Below are 19,197 nucleotides of genomic sequence, written 5' to 3' on the forward strand. Positions count from 1 at the left end.
ACTCTCGGTCAGAATAAAATGACGAGACCTAAAACATTTCACGAGGCCTAAAAACATCTGTAGCGCAAAACGGACACCGATACAAACTGCCAAGCCTTACTTCGAGGGAAAACCTGTCCGTGTTTTGTCTCACAGTAATATGTGTCTGTCGGCAACAATTAAATGAGGAAAATAAAGAAAAAAATTATTTATATTGACTAGCCACACCAAGCCTTACCGCCACCATGTTCTTCCACGCTAAACTAAAGGTACTTACATATAAATAGGATTACCGCTGATTGGCCAACGCAGAAGCTCCTTTCACCAATGAGAAAGCTTTCGACATGCCCCCTACCTTTCAGCATGCTGATTGGCCAACATAGAAGCTCCATTTACCAATGAGAAACCTTTCGGCACGCCCCTACCTTTCGGCACGCCCCTACCTTTAGGCATGCCCCCTACCTTTCGGCACGCCCCCTACCTTTCGGCACGCCCCCTACCTTTCGGCACGCCCCCTACCTTTCGGCACGCCCCCTACCTTTCGGCACGCCCCCTACCTTTCGGCTGATTGGCCAACGCAAAAGCTCCATTCACCCACCAGTTTCTTTTGACATGCCCCTCTACGGTTTCTCATTCCATTTTCCTTTTCCTTGTGTCTCTTGACAAAGATTTCTGCCCACAAACACTTTTACCAGCATTATTTTATAAAATTTTATGTACAGAATTCCATCTCTTCGTGTGGCTTCATACAATCTGTAGTTTTTGTTAATCCACTTTTTTACACCATCCTATACATCATTATTGATCCTCAGAAAAAAAAATTACTTTCTAAACATTTGAACAGCTATTGGGCAAAAAAAAAAAAGTGTAAAAAGCTAAATGTGCAACTATAGAGTATCTGAAGAATCTGTAATGATCTATAAATTGTAATAAAAACAATAGATTAGTAATCACCATCTACACTGCCAGACTTCTGTATGTGCTTATTATTTGAAATAAATGTGTATATATATATATATATTTTTATGAAGAAACAGGTAATCAAGATAAGAAACATGCAAGTAGCAAGCAAAAGTATTCATACCCTTTAAGCTTTTCGCACATTTTGTCACGTTACAACCCCAACGTAAATGTATTTTATTGGAATTTTATGTGACAGACCAACAGAAAGTGGCACATAACTGTGAATTGGAGGAAAAATGATAAATGGTTTTTAATTTTTTTATAATAAATATCTATATATGTTGTTTCGTTGTTGTTGCATTGTCAATTTGTCGCTCTTGTTTGCACATTTGCACATGCACTTTATTTTAAGTTTAACTTAAAATGTCTATCTGTCCTGTCCCAGCTAGCTAAGTACAGTAGGTCTCCAAGTTAGCAAGTTAGTTATTTGTTAATTTATGTTGTAAATTTATGCTGTCATGTCAATCTGTCTTGTCTCAGCTAGCCAGCTAATTAGGTTTCTTAGTTAGCTAATTAGTTTTTGTTAATTTGTGTTGTTAATTTACATACGTTGTATGTAGCACCTTCGCCCTGGAGGAACATTGTTTCGTTTCACTGTGTACTAACTGTAATTGGGTAAAGTGACAATAAAAGCCTACTTGACTTGCCTCAACCTGATCTGAAAAGTTTGCAGTGCATTTGTACATTGTGCGAAAGGCATATCTTATAGCTGACAAGCAAAGAGGAAAAATATTGCTTTTTATTGCAATACTTGTTTTAAAAGGCAAGGAGATTAGGTTGAACAATTATGTTTTTGTCTTTTCTAAAAAGTTGGTATTTAATACTAAGTATTACTGAATTATTATTTTAAGCAAGCGTGATCACAGTTAGGTAAATGATGTGTCATAGAACAAAAAGTAATAATGAAAACAAACTGTTTTTAAAACAATTTCACATTTAATATTTCAAGAAATTGGATGTTGGGTAACAATAAGGATGTTGAATAAAAATAAACTGATATATAATCATTATTTGATGTGTGTGAAATCTTATTTTATTTCACAGATACTGTAACACTTGACAGTTCAGAGTGTGTGCTAATTCTATTATTCAGAGCTATTTTATATTACAGGTCTGTATAATTTTTGTCAGATGTACAATATTAAATAAAGCTGCGAGAAGTCAAATTCACCCAAGCAATGTAAAAACTTACACACACACACACACACACACACACACACTTCATTAAGATAATACACTGTATGAGCCCCATTCGTACGAAAACTCGCCGTTTAAGGAAAGCTGGAGGATGAAGACGGACGTGTCGCTGATTTTTTTGCCTTTAATTCGGGAAACCTTCACACTAAAGAGAGAGAGAGAACAGGAACTAAGTGTAAGTTTACATTTAAAACTTTTAAATACCTCTAGGACTGGGTATTGCACATTGCAGTATACTAATCACCGGCCTGATCATCTCTCATCATCTACACCTGTTTCTCACTGGGTCAGGACTTTATTTGGATGTTTATTTTGCATGACTGATTAATAAGTCACTTTGTGGCTTAACGAACAAAAAACATTTATCTGAAACTCTTCATGTACAGGGACTGGACTGAGTATAGGAGACAAAAAAGTTCTTTAGGAAGCCTGGAGAAATGGAGAAGTGTATATGTTGAGTAATAATCAGCGTTAACCAGAACTGTGTGATGTTTGTTACTTAAACTCTGTTACTAAAGCGAGTCTGTAAATACTGTAGGCTGTTACTATAGAAACAATAATAAAGCTGCGATTTAAAGCGGCACTACACTCAAAGCTGAAAAACTAAAACTCCAGAAGCAATTTAATGATAGTTGTGCAATACATTAGTTCTGCAACATATTAGTTCCTCATTCGCTTTTTGTGGCTACATTCACTGAAAAGCCAAACCTTCTGTTTCCTCTTATAACTGCAAAACCTGAACACGGAGACATAAACACTGGATTTCCTGTTTCATTTCATTTCATTAAATTCCTACCGCTGTGCATCATCAAGATAATCAGAATTATTACTAAAAGATGATAAAAGTGTTACTTTAGATAAAACAACTTATAGCAAATATTTCCAACTACTGTATTTTCACTACAACGCGACCAGATTACGCTAAGCTGCAGAAAAATTGCAGAGGTTCTGAACAAATCTAGCTTATTTTGTTTGAAATAACAAATCATTTTTAAAAAGAAATATTGAGCTATTATGAATTAAGAACTACTATGGTTCTTATAAATCTGTATGTTGTTATTACCAGATTGTCCATTCCGTTGTTTTTGTTAATATGCTGTAGCACTCCGAATTCCTCCTGACTCAAGGGCAGGATTCTCTCCTGAAGTCTTCCGTCTGGGCTAGAGAAGGCAAAAGCATTGCAAAAGTTATTCATCGATCTTTTCCTATTGATTCTGTAAAGCTGATTTGTGACAATGATCATCGTTAAAAGCGTTATACCAATAAAGCTAAATTGAATTTAATCAATCTAAACAGCTACGCTTTATTGTTTTTTATTTTTTCCAATGTTGTATGCAGCAAAACTTACACTTCTGACACTGGAATTATCCGTCTGTCCACATACGGACTCGGCGTAATCGGTTTGTCGACGTCCATGTCTTCTGAAGCTAAAATCAGAACGTGTGAACAATGAGAAATCTGTATGTTTTTAGACGTCTGACAGCGCTTAAAACTCCTGGGCCTCGTTTATCATTGTGTGCAAACGTTTTTCACCAAACCTAATTAAAAATTGCCACAATAATTTTTCTCTGACTTTCTTTGGACTTATGTATCTTGACGAATGGCGGTCAGATGTAAATTGCTGAGCATATTCACAGATTTAACATTAATCCACTGATTAAAAAAAACATAAAAGGAAAGGGAAGCTAAAAAATTTGAATAACCAGTAAAAGAGCACTTCCTAAGTGTGGCATGTGCTAAATAAATCTGATAAAACTTTTAGTAATGCAGCTTGGCCCTTGCGGGACATTCGCCTTCTTTTATAGGGTGCCATTACTTTTGACACAGTATAAAGATGACACATTCAGACACGTCTAATATCACTGCGAGTTCTTACCGTCTATGGTGTTGCTGTAGTAGCGTCCGAATGCGACGTCTTTAGGGATGTCCGGATACAGGTAGAGCAGAGGGTTTTCTGGAATGTTCTCTGCATCCATTAGTGTGTAGTTCTGTATCACGTCGGCAAAAGACAGGTTGACTAAATCCGATTTCCTGTAGGGCTTCACAGAGTGGGTTTGGGGTTCACCTGCATTACACACAACACAAACACTGACATGATATTGTGTTCAGTTTACTCTAATTATAATATAATATAATATAATATAATATAATATAATATAATATAATATAATATAATATAATATAATATAATATTTATTATAAAAAAGTGTTTATGCATTTTCTATACAATTCTGTGCAGTTGTGTGCTTCCAACTTTGTTAAAAAAAAGAAAAAGTTTTTTAATCATCCATGTATGGGTTTTGATGGTCGGGTGTCCACATATTTTTGGCCATATAGTTAAGTTCAGAAAAAATAGGTCTCCAAAAGCAACGTGGCAAATAAAATTTTTACTTTTTACTTTTACTCCACTATTTTGTACAGGGATAACTGTACTTTTACTTCACTATATTTCTACATTGAAGTGGGAATTCTGCCACCTGCTGACTATTATGTATAAGTGCACTTCCTTTGTGACACAATTAACATTACAGGTGTTTGAAACCAGAATGTGAAGTCATTTGCAGACGGGGAAAAAAACACATTCACAGTCATGAAGCAAAGAGAGAGAGAGAGAGAGAGAGATTTGTATTATGACTTAAATTCTACTGTTAGTTAATAAAACTCAGTATTTTTGATACTTAAGTACTTTTGTACTTTTCCTTAATTAGACATGCAAATGAAGCATTTTTACTGTACTTTACACCACTGTCACTATTACACATATAGAGTATATAGGTTTCCCTGCAGTGTGCTGACGGACGTTGATGCACGCACCGTTATGGGCCTGCTCCACCCAGGTGATGGTGATTCCTCCGTCTTTACACGTTTCACTGAAGCGCAGGAGGAAAGTGCCTGGACGTTTGTCTTGTAGCAGAGTTTTCTCCTTTCCTTTATTAATAAAGCCCACTATGTACCTGAACACACAACAGAAACAGTAAGAATCAGCAGCAGTGTAACTACATGCACTCAGTATTCCATCAGACGTGTCAGTTAAGAAGAAAGAAGGTGAGGACGGTGAATACTGCAGACACCTTTGATCATAATAACCTGTTCTTGTTTTCTTACCCATCGTTCCAGATGTTGAGGAGACATCGTTTGATGAGGTCCAGAATCCCATCAATCCACAGCCAGAAGGCGACGGCTCTCTCATTCGCTGCCGTCTGTTTTTTTACAAATAAAAATCCAAACTAGAATATTTTAGAATCAAAATAACATTTCAAAAGATGGGGTAATTTATTTTCTCTATAAATATGGGAGAATGAATATTCTAATAAAAGTCAATCATATATTTACACAAGCACAAATGTGACAAGAACACAATTTCAGAGATATTTAAGTAAATTTAGAGCTTAATTTAATTATATTACTGAACAATTTTTTTTAAATGCTTGAAATAAAAAATGCTAAATTAAAAGAATTAAATGTGTCGAAATGTGAACAGCCTTAATTATTACATAATATATTATTACGTTTACTGTAATCTAATAAAAAGAAATACTACTTAGATCTTTCTATATAAAAAATATATATTTTCATTTGATAATATTTCTTATTTCCTCCTGTGAAGGACTTTTTTTTTCTGTGACCAAAAAAGTTTCCTGTGAACGTGGCTTGAGTCTGCTCCAAATTTACTCTCTTCTTTAACATGTTTTTGCTAATTTTGTTAAAATAAACACCTTCCAAGAATAAAAGCAAAAAAAAAAACAATTAATAAGAATAAACTACGTATCACAGCAGGAGACAGGAGAAAGTAACATGTAATAATATTTAGTTAGTTTATTATTTCAAATGTATTATTATTATTATTGTTATTGTTATTGTTATTATTATAATTAATAAAACTAAAGAAAAATCTGTAAAATCCGTTGATGAAATATCTTGTTTTTTTTAAGAGTCCTATCAGTTTTCTGTTGTGTTCAGCTCTACACTCTCTATCTCTCATCTGTGTGTCAGCATTTTCACTGAGTTTCGTTTCATCAGTAACCTCTACATGACGACGGAAGTGAAACAAACAAAGGTGTATCAAAGCATTAATAGATCAGAGCAGGACTGGAACAGCGCTACAGGGGTGTGAATAGACGTCAGTAACGTGCTCACCTTAATGAACTTATTCCAGTAGACGGGAGTGTTCGGGTCTCCTGCAGCCTCGGGACCTGAACCGTGATAGAATACTCAGTGTAATGAATAATAATAACACACTCACGTTAACTTCTGTTTTTAATTTGTAGATTATTTCCTTACAACATGTTCATCAGTTACAAAATAAGTTCTGGAACAAAGCAACAAACACACCTTGTCGTGTTACTGGTCTCCTCAACTGTCCTAAACACTTTACAGCTTTACTTCTGACTGACAAAGCACTGACACTAACGACTCCAATCTTAAACATAAAGTGCGTTCAAGTCAAACTGGGACTTTTAAATGAAATCCACAGTTCCTTCCTCTATTTCTCTATATAATCCCCTTCTACACTAGTGCACTTATCCCAGTGTTTCACTAGTGCTTGGACACCATCAAGGTAGAACGTTTTCTCAGGACGCCGGAGCAATCATCAGATTGCCTGCCTAATTAACGTCTGAAACGCCGGCCTCCCAGGAATTCCTTTAATGGCCCACACATGTGGAAATGGCTGGAGCGAGGTCAGGTCTGTACAGAGGTGTGGCAATAACTCCCAGTGGAGTTCCTGTAATGTGTGAGTGGTGTTGGTGAATGAGTGTGTGTACAGTTCTCACAGACATATGCGTCTCGTCCACAAGTTGGCGACAAGTTATCGATCGATTTTGAAGTGTTCCACTCGCTAAATGTTCACAGGAACGACTGCGACAAGCTCCGAACCACCTCAGAGCTATAGGGTTAAGGGACTTGCTTAAGGGCCCAACAATGGCAACCTGGTGGAGCTGGGGCTCGAACCGCTGACCTTCCGATCAGTAACTCAGTGCCTTAGCCCAAGTCCAAGTTTGACTTCATACAGTAGAAACCTGCACTACTGTCAGGGCTGCTGTTGTAGAAAACTAATCCACACCACAGTGTCTAACTAATCAAACACCTTTTTACATTTTAAACAGCCACAGTGTTCAAGTTCAAGATTATTTGTCACATGCATATCAACAGAGGTCACATTGTGTCCTCAACCATGGAATCACACCAACTTGGGAAATTTCTCATGCTGACAAACACGTCTCTGTACAGACGAAGTGTGAAGAGGAGGAAGAATGTGCAGCTCACCCAGTAGTTTATCTGCGAGCATGCTCAGCTGGTCCGTGTTAAGGCCTCTCTTAGTGACGGAGGAGAACTGCCAGCTCAGAACATTCGCCAGGTCTCCCCACATCATCGGGGGAGGGTTCGTGAAAAACGCAAGCTCCTGAAACAGAGTTTATTTCTTTTTAAAGAAACAGAAGTAATAATTTACCTAATTATAGTAAATATGAGGAACAGAGGACCTGATGGAAACCACTCTTACCTGACTGTCAGTGCAGAGCATGTTAAACCAGAGGATGGAGCCCCAGCCGCTTGGAAGCTGGCTGATATGAGATATCACCACTACAGGAAGTGAAGTCGTCTACACACACACACACACACACACACAAAGTATATGCTGTAAGATATATATACATATAACTGTGTGTGTGTGTGTGTGTGTGTGTGTGTGTGTGTGTGTGTGTGTTTCTTACCGTTATATCAATAGAAATATCTCCTTGGTCGAGTTGAGTGTCAAAGGTAATGGAATGAAGTTCCTCCGTGATGAGAAGAGGAGACTGGAAATGATAGAATTAAGAACAAAAGTAAGTACACCCATACAGACCTTCTCAACTCTCAGCCATTATTATTATATTTATTTGACAGGTGAAGACTAGCTGCAGTTGCTGTACTTAAGGACAGATCCGGAAGAAATTTTTCCACTTATTATTTAAATTATTTTTGATTTAATTTAAATACTTAATACTGTAGCTCCAAAGCTAATCATTTGCCTGTTGGATATCTGATTAACCCTTACGAAAAATCCTTAAGCCTTAATCTCTTAGATATTTACCTTTTTTTAGACTAAATAATGAATTAACTATAACGTACGATATGTGAATAGATTTTAAAAGTTTTTTATATAGACATGCACTCTATTAAATACATACGTAGATGTAAGTATAGGTATAAATTTCCAACCTCAGTTTTAGTTCCAACGATTTTCTTTTCCTTCAATTGCTGCATAAAAATAAAAAGAAGAAAACATCAGCATTTAAAGTGTTCACGAAAAAATACTAATCACGGTTACAACTTTATCTGCAATTTCACCCAATAAAAATAAAAAATCAGCTCATTAAATCAGCAAATCCGAGTAACATACCAAGTGCCGGAACTCAGCAGACAGACAGCCGTTTGATTCCTCCATATTCATGACCTTAGTGTTGGTTCCTAAAATATTAAACTTACGGAATCTGCATCAGGAGATGAAAAAAAGTAATGAGCGAATGTTCACTATTCATTAGGTTTATCGAAAAGTACAACATGCAATATTTAAAGTCTCTGATTAGAAATAGTTTGAGTTTTTACCCCTTGACGTTATTGTTTTCTGTTAAATCCCTAAGGAGGACCAAATTATAGCAATTATAAAAATTACACCAATACAAAATGTAGATTACAGTTAATAAAAACAGGTAAGTGTCGCGGTTCTGCATATGAACTTACTTGTCGAAGGAGACTTTGACTTTTAGCTGGCAGTTTAACTCTGGTAGTTTGACCAGCAGCCTGAGGGAAAAAACACATTCTGGAGCCATTACTGCTGTCGCTTTGTTAAAACCTAAAACTTATTTTTATGTGGTGCTCAGTTTTCTTAACCGGTGTACATCTGACTTATTCTGTGGTTATTTGAAAAGTGTGGTTCAGTTTCATTAACTTCTGTGTTAATTAAGTTTAGGTTCATTTATGCTAATTAACTGTGGGGGTTATATGAGTAAACATATGGTCATTTGAGTTAATTCTGGGGTTTATTTAAGTAAGTACTGTATATGCTCATTTGACTTAATTAGTGTTCGAGTTAATTGAGTTAACTGTGGTGTAAGGTTCATTTAATCCCTGGTTCATGTGAGCTAACTCTATTTTATTTGACTGGTGTATTTTTTGAGTCGTTTAAGTTAATGCTCATTTGAATAAACATTGGTGTTCATTTGAGTTAGTCTGCAGGCAGTTGACTTGACTGTAGTGCTCATTACTATTATTAATAAATAATGAGAATTTAATTTAAATGTATTTTATATTTAAGTTATTTTTTAAACACAATTCTACATTTGACAATCATGGTAATTAGATAAAAGTAATTCAAATAAAACCTGTTTAGCTTTTTGTCGCTCAAAATACAAGTCATAACCACCGATTTGCAACACCCGCTGACGCCCGATTCACTGAGCTTTTTGACTTTTTGAGTTCAAAATGTTTTTGATGCATGCAGAAATAAATTGTAGTTTTCTTTGTAGCAGTTCATTGATTTCATAAATGCAACACACTATATAATATATATTTTATACAAATAATAAAGGTAAAAAATGATATATGCAGTGTTATCTTCAATTTAGCTGTCAAAAGGGTTTTGTGGCTCCCGGTGTTTTCTTTCTGTGTAAAACGGGTCCAGATGGCTCTGTGAGTGTTTAGGGTGGCCGACTCCTGCACTAGATCTACAGTACCTAAACTTTACATGAACACTCTTGAGCATGAGCTCATTCATGTTTTAAAACCACACCTGATTTTAACTGTGAACTGCACACCCGTCTTCAGCACCAGAGGTCTCTGCGGATGCGTGGGCATGCACGGCTGCCTTTCCACCACCACAGAACTGAAAGACACATCACAAGCACCTGGCATGTAACCCTGACCACAAAGCCTAGTCAAATTCCACCCCCAAAGTGTAACCCACAAAAATGACGTACTTGATGAGGAGGTGTTTGAAGAGCGATAGCGCCTGCTCCTGCAGTGAGCTCATGTTCAAAGCAATGGGGTCTTTGTCGTAGGTGAAGTTCAGCACCAGCTCCTGGAGCGCGTTCAGCTGATGACGGATCTGCTGCAAACACTCGGCTACTGTGGTGAACCTGAGGAGCACAACACACTGATTTACTTACAGTCTACAACTATAACCAACTATGGGTCAGGGGTAGCTCAGTGGTTAAGGCATTGGACTACGGTTTGGAAGATCCCAGGTTCAAACCCCACAACCACCAAGTTGCCACTGTTGGGCCCTTGATCTTGTAAATCACATCAAGTTTGACATTGTTGCCAAAACAAGATGTAAAAGGCCTTTTTATTTTTTTATGTTATGCATATAATACAGGAAATGTGTGTGCGAAGGAAGCTACTTCTGAGGTTTATACAACATGGAAGTAACCAATCTTGCTTCCCTAAAAATTTTAAGTTGCTAACTTCAGCCGTTTTGGAAATTTTATTTTTTGGTTTTTTTTTGTGCCCCACAAATGGCCAGAGTAATACTATTTCACTTCAAACAATAATCAATTTAACTGCAAATTATTCATATTTCTCGTATTGTATTTTAATAAGTATTGATACTAAAATTGATGTAAGCTACTAGAAGCATATGACTTGTTGCTTCAATTAAAGCATTCCGTGCAAAATTAAGGATATATATATATATTTTAATCTGTAGTGTCCGTAACCATCCCAAATTCATTGTTGTAATATCTTAAAAATGTAGCATTTTAGAATAATACACTATTTCAGGTTTTTTCATGTGACTCTAAATTGGTCAAGTTTCATCTGAACGACAGATCACTGAACGATTTGAAAATTAAAAAGGTTACGGACACTAAAACATAAAAGGGCTTGAAATTGTACTTAGCAAATGTGTTTCTTTTTATCTGATAAAAATATACAAAAAATGAAGTGTGGATCGGGAGATAAGAAGCATTAAGTGTTATGAAAAATAGTGTGTTTTATGATCTTATCTAATATTTCACTTTTTCACATAATGTCCTAGTGAGAAACATCTTAGCACCGATACCATGTTTTGGGCCGAGTAGTTTCTGGGTTATATCAGATATATCAAATATATTGTACAGTGAATGCAATAATCACTGCTCATAAATTACAGCGGGTGATTTCCAACTTTGAACATTAGCGTTAATGTGCATGGGTATGTTTAAAAATAACAAAGAGCCTCACCAGTTTTGTAACTGATCCAGACAGGCATTTGGCGGACCACCGATACAAGCCATCTGTTGCCTCCGCTTCCACTCGGGAAGTTTTTCTGATATGAGCGTGCTCTGGGTCAGATCTGCTAACTTTAATGCATTTAATATCTCCATTACTATTACCTGCAAATATACAAAACAAAAACAAACAGACAGAAAAGCATAATGTAGCATCACTGTTTAATGTCTTTTGTCCTTGTGTCCACTGTTAGTAAGTCACTATATATACTTGGGCTGACTGTGCCAGTGTGAGACATCTGGGCAAACAGATTGTGGTAATGAGAAACTTAGCAAGGCAGGAATTCCCCTACGGGATCTGGCTGCTAAGCATCATGCTTTCCCGGGTAGCCAGTCACAATGTTGGCCAATCACAGAAGAGAACGATCAGCAACGGAAAAATCCTGAAACACAAAAGAGCTTGACGGCAGCCCGGGCTGGAGCGGCAGAGCATTCCTAGTTTGGGAGGAAGGGAGTCATCACCATTTAGCATCCCTCAGGTCCCAGAGGTAAAAAGACTCGAGTGATGAATGTTTCTGATGGCCTCTCTCCAGGAAAAACAATGTATGAAATTTCATCATAAGTGGTTAGAGGTTGAAAATAGCGAAGTTGTGATCTTGAGTCAAGTGTCCGGGGTTCACCTGCTCCTATCATCTGACATTGGTGTGGCTCTCAGCTCTCGTCTGGAACCACATGTTACTAGTGCGCTTAGAATCCCAGGTTAACACTGCCCTAAATTCACTCTGAAACACTGGAGATTTAAGCCTTTAGCCTTGTCTTACCTCTCTCATTTTGTTCAGCTTAAGGAACATTTCTCTGATCTTCAACTCCTCCAACTTGATCTCTTTGGCTATTTGTGAATTTGCTTCGATCTCCACTGAAATCACAAAACACACATCACATGACATGACTGTTCCATCCAAAATGCATTTACACCCACTTGTTCTCAACATTTGCCTTTAACTGTATAAAATAAATAAATAGATAAGATAATGAAAGAAAATCAAAGAATAATTATCAACCTTGTTGGTATGTGTTTATTTTATGAATATTAAGTAGTTAATTTTTTTTAATAATATTGTTTGAACCCAACATGCACTTGTTTCCTTAACTTACAGATAGAAAACCTATTTCAGCTATTTGATAATCTGGCTAATATTAATCACCACTGTAACAAGAATCACAGACCCTTATTTTTACATTATTAAAAAAGAAATAAATAAATAATAAAAATGCATTTATATCCAGAAATAATGCATACATTGGCCTCTTAATACAGTATGCTTCTCCTGGAAAATATTTTACTACAAAAAATTAAATTAATCTCTTACTTCTACTCTGTAAAGTTTTTGTCTTGAAGTTGTGCTCGTCTTGTAGATCCTCCATGACCTGAATATCCTGTTCCGTTTCCTGTTTACATAAGCGGTAAAGATAATAAATTAATGAATAAATGTCTTAGTTACGGCTTTATTTGTTACATATTCAGTACATTGCTGTGCTATGAAATTCTTGCTTATCATATCCCAGCATTGCAGGGGTCAGAGCGCAGGGTCAGCTATGGTACAGCATCAATGGAGCAGACAAGGTTCAGGGCCTTGCTCGAGGGCCCACCAGTCTGGTGGAGTTGGGGCTCAAACCACCTGCTGAACTTCCCATTAGTAGCTCAGTGCTTTAACCCACTATCAGTGTAAATTTTGCACATTTTTGCAAAACGCTACAACTCCACCTGCCACAATTTTGTCATAATGGATAACTCAGCATGCAGTTATGTTTGTGGTAATGTAAATATCAGTAATGTAAAAATTTTGTAGCAATAATATGTTGGCTGAATTTCAATAAACACATACACCAATCAGCCATAACATTAATACCACTTAGGCTTTAGGTTTTGTTTGTTCTACCAAAACAGCTCTGACCCTTCGAGGCCTGGACTCCACAAGACCTCTGAATGTGTGATGTGGTGTCTGGCGCCAGCATGTTATCAGCAGATCCTTTAAGTGCTGTAAGTGGAAGATAGGACCTCCATGGATGCTCTGTCAAATTGAGATCTGGAGAATTTGGAGGATAAATCAATAACTTGAGACTCTTTGCCTGCCGAACCCAATACACAGCAAGCTGTAATGCACTGAGTATTTTGACGCCTTTCTGTCATAGCCAGCATTAACTATTTTCTAGACAATCTACACAATCATAAATGACATTGGGGGGTTACATGATCTTCTCTCCAGTTAATAATCATTGCTATTCAGTTCACCTGGCAGTGGTGTTAATGTTATGGCTGATTGGCATATACCAACCACATGCTCTGATCAAGGAAAAAAGTGTTACGTTTTGTTGCACAAAAATCCTTTTATCTACAAAGACTATTGAAGATCATGAAAAACATAAAAAATAATACCAAAACTATAGTTTACAGCATCATCAGCCTGCTCTATTATTTAGTTAGTGCCATATTATAGAAGTCCATGACTGCTGGGGAAATGCAATGACAGTAACAGACTGTGTAGACTAAAGACATTTTTTCCAGGTGGTAGTTTTTCTGCCCTGAGCATGTAAGAGAAAGAAGTGCAACGATTGGCTATTTATGGATGCACTGCAGCTTGTTGTGTAATGTGGTTGTTCGCCATTGTGGTTCATTTCAGAAAGGATAAAAGATAACGTATAGTGATTTTTAAATTTGCATACACAACAATATATGCCTTGTAATAATGAAAAAATGGTGTCGTTACCTTTTTAAATCTTTATACCATTGTATAGTAATATTTAGTAATTAAAGTCAGAATTAAATTTTCACTTATGTCTTACCTGCACTTTTTTCTTCAGCTCGTTCACCTGGTTGTCCAGCTGTTTCTGCTTCTCCATTACAACATTGCCTTTGGGTGAGTCTGTATTTTCCTAGCAAAAACAACAACAACAAAAAAATAAACAATGACAGTTGATCGGTGTGGTTCAGAATTTCCTTTATTTTTTAATAAAAATAATTTTATAAATTACATTTGCATTTCTTGTTGTAAGAAACAGAATTTGGAATTGAGTTAAAAAGACTTACTGTATTTTTGTATAAAAGTAGGACTAAAATGCAATTTAATTTTTTTTTGTAAAAACCTACATTTTCTCATAATCTAGGTTAGTTTCATATGTCATTTACTGTATAAAGTTTAAAATTCTGTCATTTACAAATAAATCTATTTATGCAGTTGGATGTGCTGTGGTCAGGCTCCTGCCCTACATGCACTCATTTCACAGGTTCTACAACTGCTATCCTTCCTAAAAGTTATCACTACGTTAGAACGCACATAAATATAAATCCAACTACATTAATTACCATGGGTACCGTACCTGTGATCTCATGGCTGACTCCAGAATCCCCCTTTCCTCTTTCAGAGAGTTAGATATAATCATAGCCATGTACACTGTATTTTCCTGAAAGTGCTCCTAAAGGGAAGCAAAACCATTGTGTTAGTAATGAGAGAAACAGAGAAAGGTTTTAGTTATGAAGCTAATGGGGTTTGTTTATCTCTGGAGGTTCTGCACCTGTAGGTTGCGCTGTATTTTGCGGATATTGTGCTGAAGAAGGAAGTTGCTGCTCGGGTTCAGGCGACTGTAGAGCTCATCCAGCTTACTCAGGAGGTCATGGAAACGCACCCTTGCTAAAGACTCATCAAGGGCCACAGTGTCCCTGTGCCAGACGGTAATAATGTCAATTGTAATCAAGAGACATGCCTAAGGTCAACCTGAAATATATGGTAATGATGATTTTAAATTATTTATTTTTAATATATAATGATGAGAAAGTGTGCAGGGATGCTCAGAGGGACAAATCCATGGCTGAAATGTCTGCTGTAGAAATTCAATACAGGTAGTTCCCGACTTACGAACGATTTCCGTTCCAGGAGCACGATCGTAAACCTGATTTGTTCTTAAGTCCGATAAAGTGAGTATTATATGCCTTTGACACAAATATACTACGTAAAGCGCACCAATCCACTTGACTAAATCTCTGTCCCCTTTCCTCACACTGCCATCATGTGGCCAAAAACATAACCCCGCCTAAGGAAATAAATCTCACAGTGAAATGTTGTCTCTGCGCCTTTACTGTAAATAGCGAGGGGGGGGAATTCCAGACACCATTTTGTCTCTGTTTTCTCCCACATTTTGAGCTGTTTTCCACTGTATTGGACTGTAAACTCTGTTTTGTTGAGGATTTTCTAAAATTAGGACTATTCACCATCAGGACAGCTTTATAAGACGGACTAATTCATTGAAACCGTTGAGACTGACTCATTTCTTCTGATTAAATCAAAGGCAAGTATAAGCATAACATTTATTTAATGAACTAGATCTTTTTTCATTTCCTGAAATAGGAAAAAAAATAATTGTGCACATAGCGTAATTTATTTTGTTAGTTTCTTGTTCTAAGCATGTGGCTATATCCTTACAGAAAGAGGATTGGTGTGGCTTAATTGACCTAATTCAGAAAAATAATACTTAATTTAAGTCCAACAACTTATTTCTAATTCAAAAACAATAAATGAACTCTATCGACTTTCTGAAGACAATGGCGAACATCTGACTGAGCAGGAGTAACAGGTTGAAACAAGAATTTTTACTTGCATTCTGAGCTTTTTTCATGTTCTCGGCTTAACACATTTTTCATAATATCACTCCGGAACTCTGTATGATAATGTTATCATACAGTATGAGTTTAAATAAATGTGTAACATATCATGTCTCACCAGTCAACGCTTTCAATCCACTGGCTGAGGTACTGACGAATCTCCATGGGGAACGTATCATTATAGAGCTGGCCGATTTGCTCCAGGTATCTTGAGTCCAGCTGCTGAATCTGGTACCAAAGTGCCATCTACCAACAGAATAAAGAATCAATATAAACACATTAAATAAATATCAAAAAGTGCTTTTTTTTTCTTACTATTTTTTTTTTATTCAAGTTTATCCGTCACATGTTGGGACAGCACACAGTGGGGGTGTATATAATCAGAAAAATATCCCAGACTATAGTCACTTTCCAAACAAATTTATAATTTGATAATGAGGGTTATGTGGAGAACCGGTCGAGCTACATAGCTTACAGTACAGTCTTGTTTCTCAAGGCTTTTCCCTTGTTGCACAACCAATAATAATAATAATAATTACTATTATTATTATTATTATTAAAGTGCAAAGTGTGTTACTGAGACAGTTCATTTGTGTTGGCTAAAAAACAAATCAAACTCCCAATCTCCGGATGATACAGTGGAAGCTTTTCTGTTAAACCATATAACATCAATTTAAATAGACCATATATCCAGCAATCTATGCAATCGATATAACTTGGAAGCTTTAAACTGCTTAGTTTTCTCATGAGCAAACGCACACCCACAAATAACATACAAAGCGTCTCCCAGAAACACCCTCTGGAGCCGGATTCCTGGATTTTCTCACTAGGCAATTATGCCTTTACACACCCAGCAGTGTTCCCAGTGATATTGGAACTACCTACTGGGAGCAAGTAGTTGTTCATAGTGTGTGATGCGTTCACAATAAGAGGAAATAGGATCACCACTATACAGAGTACTGCAGTGGAAAGAATGCACAGTTTCACATTCCCAAAAGCGTATGGCAAAGAAGAGGTTGGCCATGTGGTCAGGCTACACTCCCCATCTTACACAAAAGGCCAACAACACTTGTCAACCATTGTCTAAGGAGGCTTCCAAACTGTTGGCTGGTCACTGACCACAAGGTTCTGCAGCGAGCAGGAAGTGAACATGTGGGCTATCACTGGAGGTGCTCTGAATCTGAAATGTTATCTAGACAACTATGAAAAAAACAAAGCCTGATACAAATTTGAAAAGAACCTGGATATGATATCTGTTTTAAATTCTGATGCAAACCTAACACTATTGTCTCCGTGTGTGAAATCTTAGACAGACAGATGTTACACCTTCAGTCAAGTACATTTTCTCCTTAACATTCCAGTGTTTCTGTCACAACAGACTTACTCAGGCTTGTGCTGTTGTGATGTTAATACATTAATAAGCAATCAAACATTAATTAATTTATAAATATTTAGTGTAATAAACTTTAATGTTGCATTGTGTTTACTCCACAAACACAGTATACATAAATTATTACTGTACTGTATATAAAGCAAAGCAAAGAGAGAACAGAATTAAAGTTTTCTCATCCTTTCTGCGTGCCACGCACATGATGAGAACGCCAGGTGACTTTTGCAAGCTGTGAGGTGTAACCTGCTTTACAGTGGCAGGTATATACAGTACATACACAAAGCGCGTATCTTTTAATGGAAACATATAATGCATGCACTTTTAATTATCAGTCAAGACTCATCTTCTGTACCAATTTATCCTGTATTTAGGGTCGTGGGGGGCCTGGAGCCTATGCGAAGAGACTTAGGGCACAAGGCCGGGTACACCCTGGACAGTGTGCCAATTCATCGCAGGCACACACACTTTTTTTTGTTCAACTTTTAATTATGTTTTAAATAAATTATAGTAGACAATACGTGCAATTAAATACAATGATGCATTTACAATTAAAAAATTTAAAATAATATAACAACAAATGCACAATAATAATAATAATAATAATAATAATAATAATTATAACATAAGCACAAATAGCTATTCAATATATTAAACTATTCCACAGCTAAGGCTAAACAATTTAAAGTCAAAGTAGTAATTAAAAGATAGAGAGCTAAGACAGTAATTTTTACAATTTTTATAACCATATAAAATATTTTTATTTTATGCTGTTATAAAATAACTTACCCTTTTATAACACGTTGGGATTTGGTAGAGAAATCCTGTAGAATATAGAAATATGATCAGGTTGTGAATGTGATCAGGTTATTACGGTACAGAAATGTTCCAGCTGCTCGGGTCTCTCCTGGTTTCTGCAGTAGGTTTTTCACTTCCACACATACACGCGCACACACACACACACTGACCCAGCTGACTGGGGACAGATCAGCCAATCACAACGCGAGATCATCGAGCTTTGTACCGCCTCCACTCGGCAGCCAATCACAGAGGAATGCGCGTGAGTCGGCCCCGCCCCGTTGTCTGCTGGCTGTTCTGGTGAGTGCGCGCGCTCCCTCCGCCCCAGCGCTTCGGCTTCACAAAACGCAACTCAGGACTGAATAGAAACTCAGGATGACGCAGCGGGGGGGCGGAGCTACAGTCAGGCCGGCAAATAAGATTCATAATCACAATCAACTCATTCCAACTGCTGTTCTGTATCAGAGAAAATAATGTAAAATAATATCAGGAGAAAATAACGGCATTTTATACATTGACCAGTGCGTATTAATTAAATAATTATATATGCCTATATATTGCAACAAGTCAGTTTAACATAAAGGATAACATTTAGTAGTAGTGGTGAGTAGGGTTGGTCGTAACAGGGGTCATTTGTAAACATTAAGGGTTTTTTCAGACATTTCCAAACTTCCTTTATGTAAAGTTCACGTCGCTATTAAAAAACAAATCATGAGTGTGAAAGTACTTTGGATTTAAAAAAAAAAAAAGGCAAAACTTTTTGAAATTTCTAAACACAAACAACGGACTTGTTTACTTGATTATGACATCATAGTGAAACTTACATAATCATGAAACTTAACAAGTAAGATGATTGTGTTTGTGTCATTTTACTTCCTTTCACAAGTTTCAGGGGAAACAGGTGGGTACCATAAGCCAAGAAAACGACTCCTTATGTATGGATCAAAGAAGGCTTTCATACTGTATGTCTACAACTCAATAAAGAGAAGGATAAAGAGACATTATTGTCATTGTAGTGATACAACGAAATT

The 19,197-nt window shown here is 36.7% G+C and overlaps 1 protein-coding gene across 1 annotated transcript; it reads right to left on the bottom strand.

Moving 5' to 3' along the window:
• Positions 1 to 1,858: 1,858 nt before the first annotated feature.
• LOC128523747 (signal transducer and activator of transcription 1-like) lies at positions 1,859 to 18,268 on the bottom strand. The gene is made up of 24 exons (XM_053495861.1): positions 18,158 to 18,268; positions 16,100 to 16,227; positions 14,898 to 15,042; positions 14,703 to 14,798; positions 14,169 to 14,258; positions 12,695 to 12,773; positions 12,146 to 12,240; positions 11,338 to 11,489; positions 10,095 to 10,253; positions 9,908 to 10,000; positions 8,860 to 8,919; positions 8,725 to 8,754; positions 8,519 to 8,609; positions 8,338 to 8,376; positions 7,851 to 7,934; positions 7,640 to 7,738; positions 7,405 to 7,540; positions 6,277 to 6,332; positions 5,245 to 5,339; positions 4,954 to 5,093; positions 4,016 to 4,204; positions 3,488 to 3,566; positions 3,203 to 3,299; positions 1,859 to 2,284 (listed from the first exon to the last, which is right to left on the bottom strand). The coding sequence occupies exons 2-24, from the start codon at positions 16,225 to 16,227 to the stop codon at positions 2,264 to 2,266; spliced, it is 2,253 nt and encodes a 750-aa protein (XP_053351836.1). The 5' UTR covers positions 18,158 to 18,268; the 3' UTR covers positions 1,859 to 2,263.
• Between the last annotated feature and the right edge of the window lie 929 nt (positions 18,269 to 19,197).

Source organism: Clarias gariepinus, chromosome 5, assembly GCF_024256425.1.
Source record: "Clarias gariepinus isolate MV-2021 ecotype Netherlands chromosome 5, CGAR_prim_01v2, whole genome shotgun sequence".
In the NCBI taxonomy this organism is placed as follows: Eukaryota; Metazoa; Chordata; class Actinopteri; order Siluriformes; family Clariidae; genus Clarias; species Clarias gariepinus.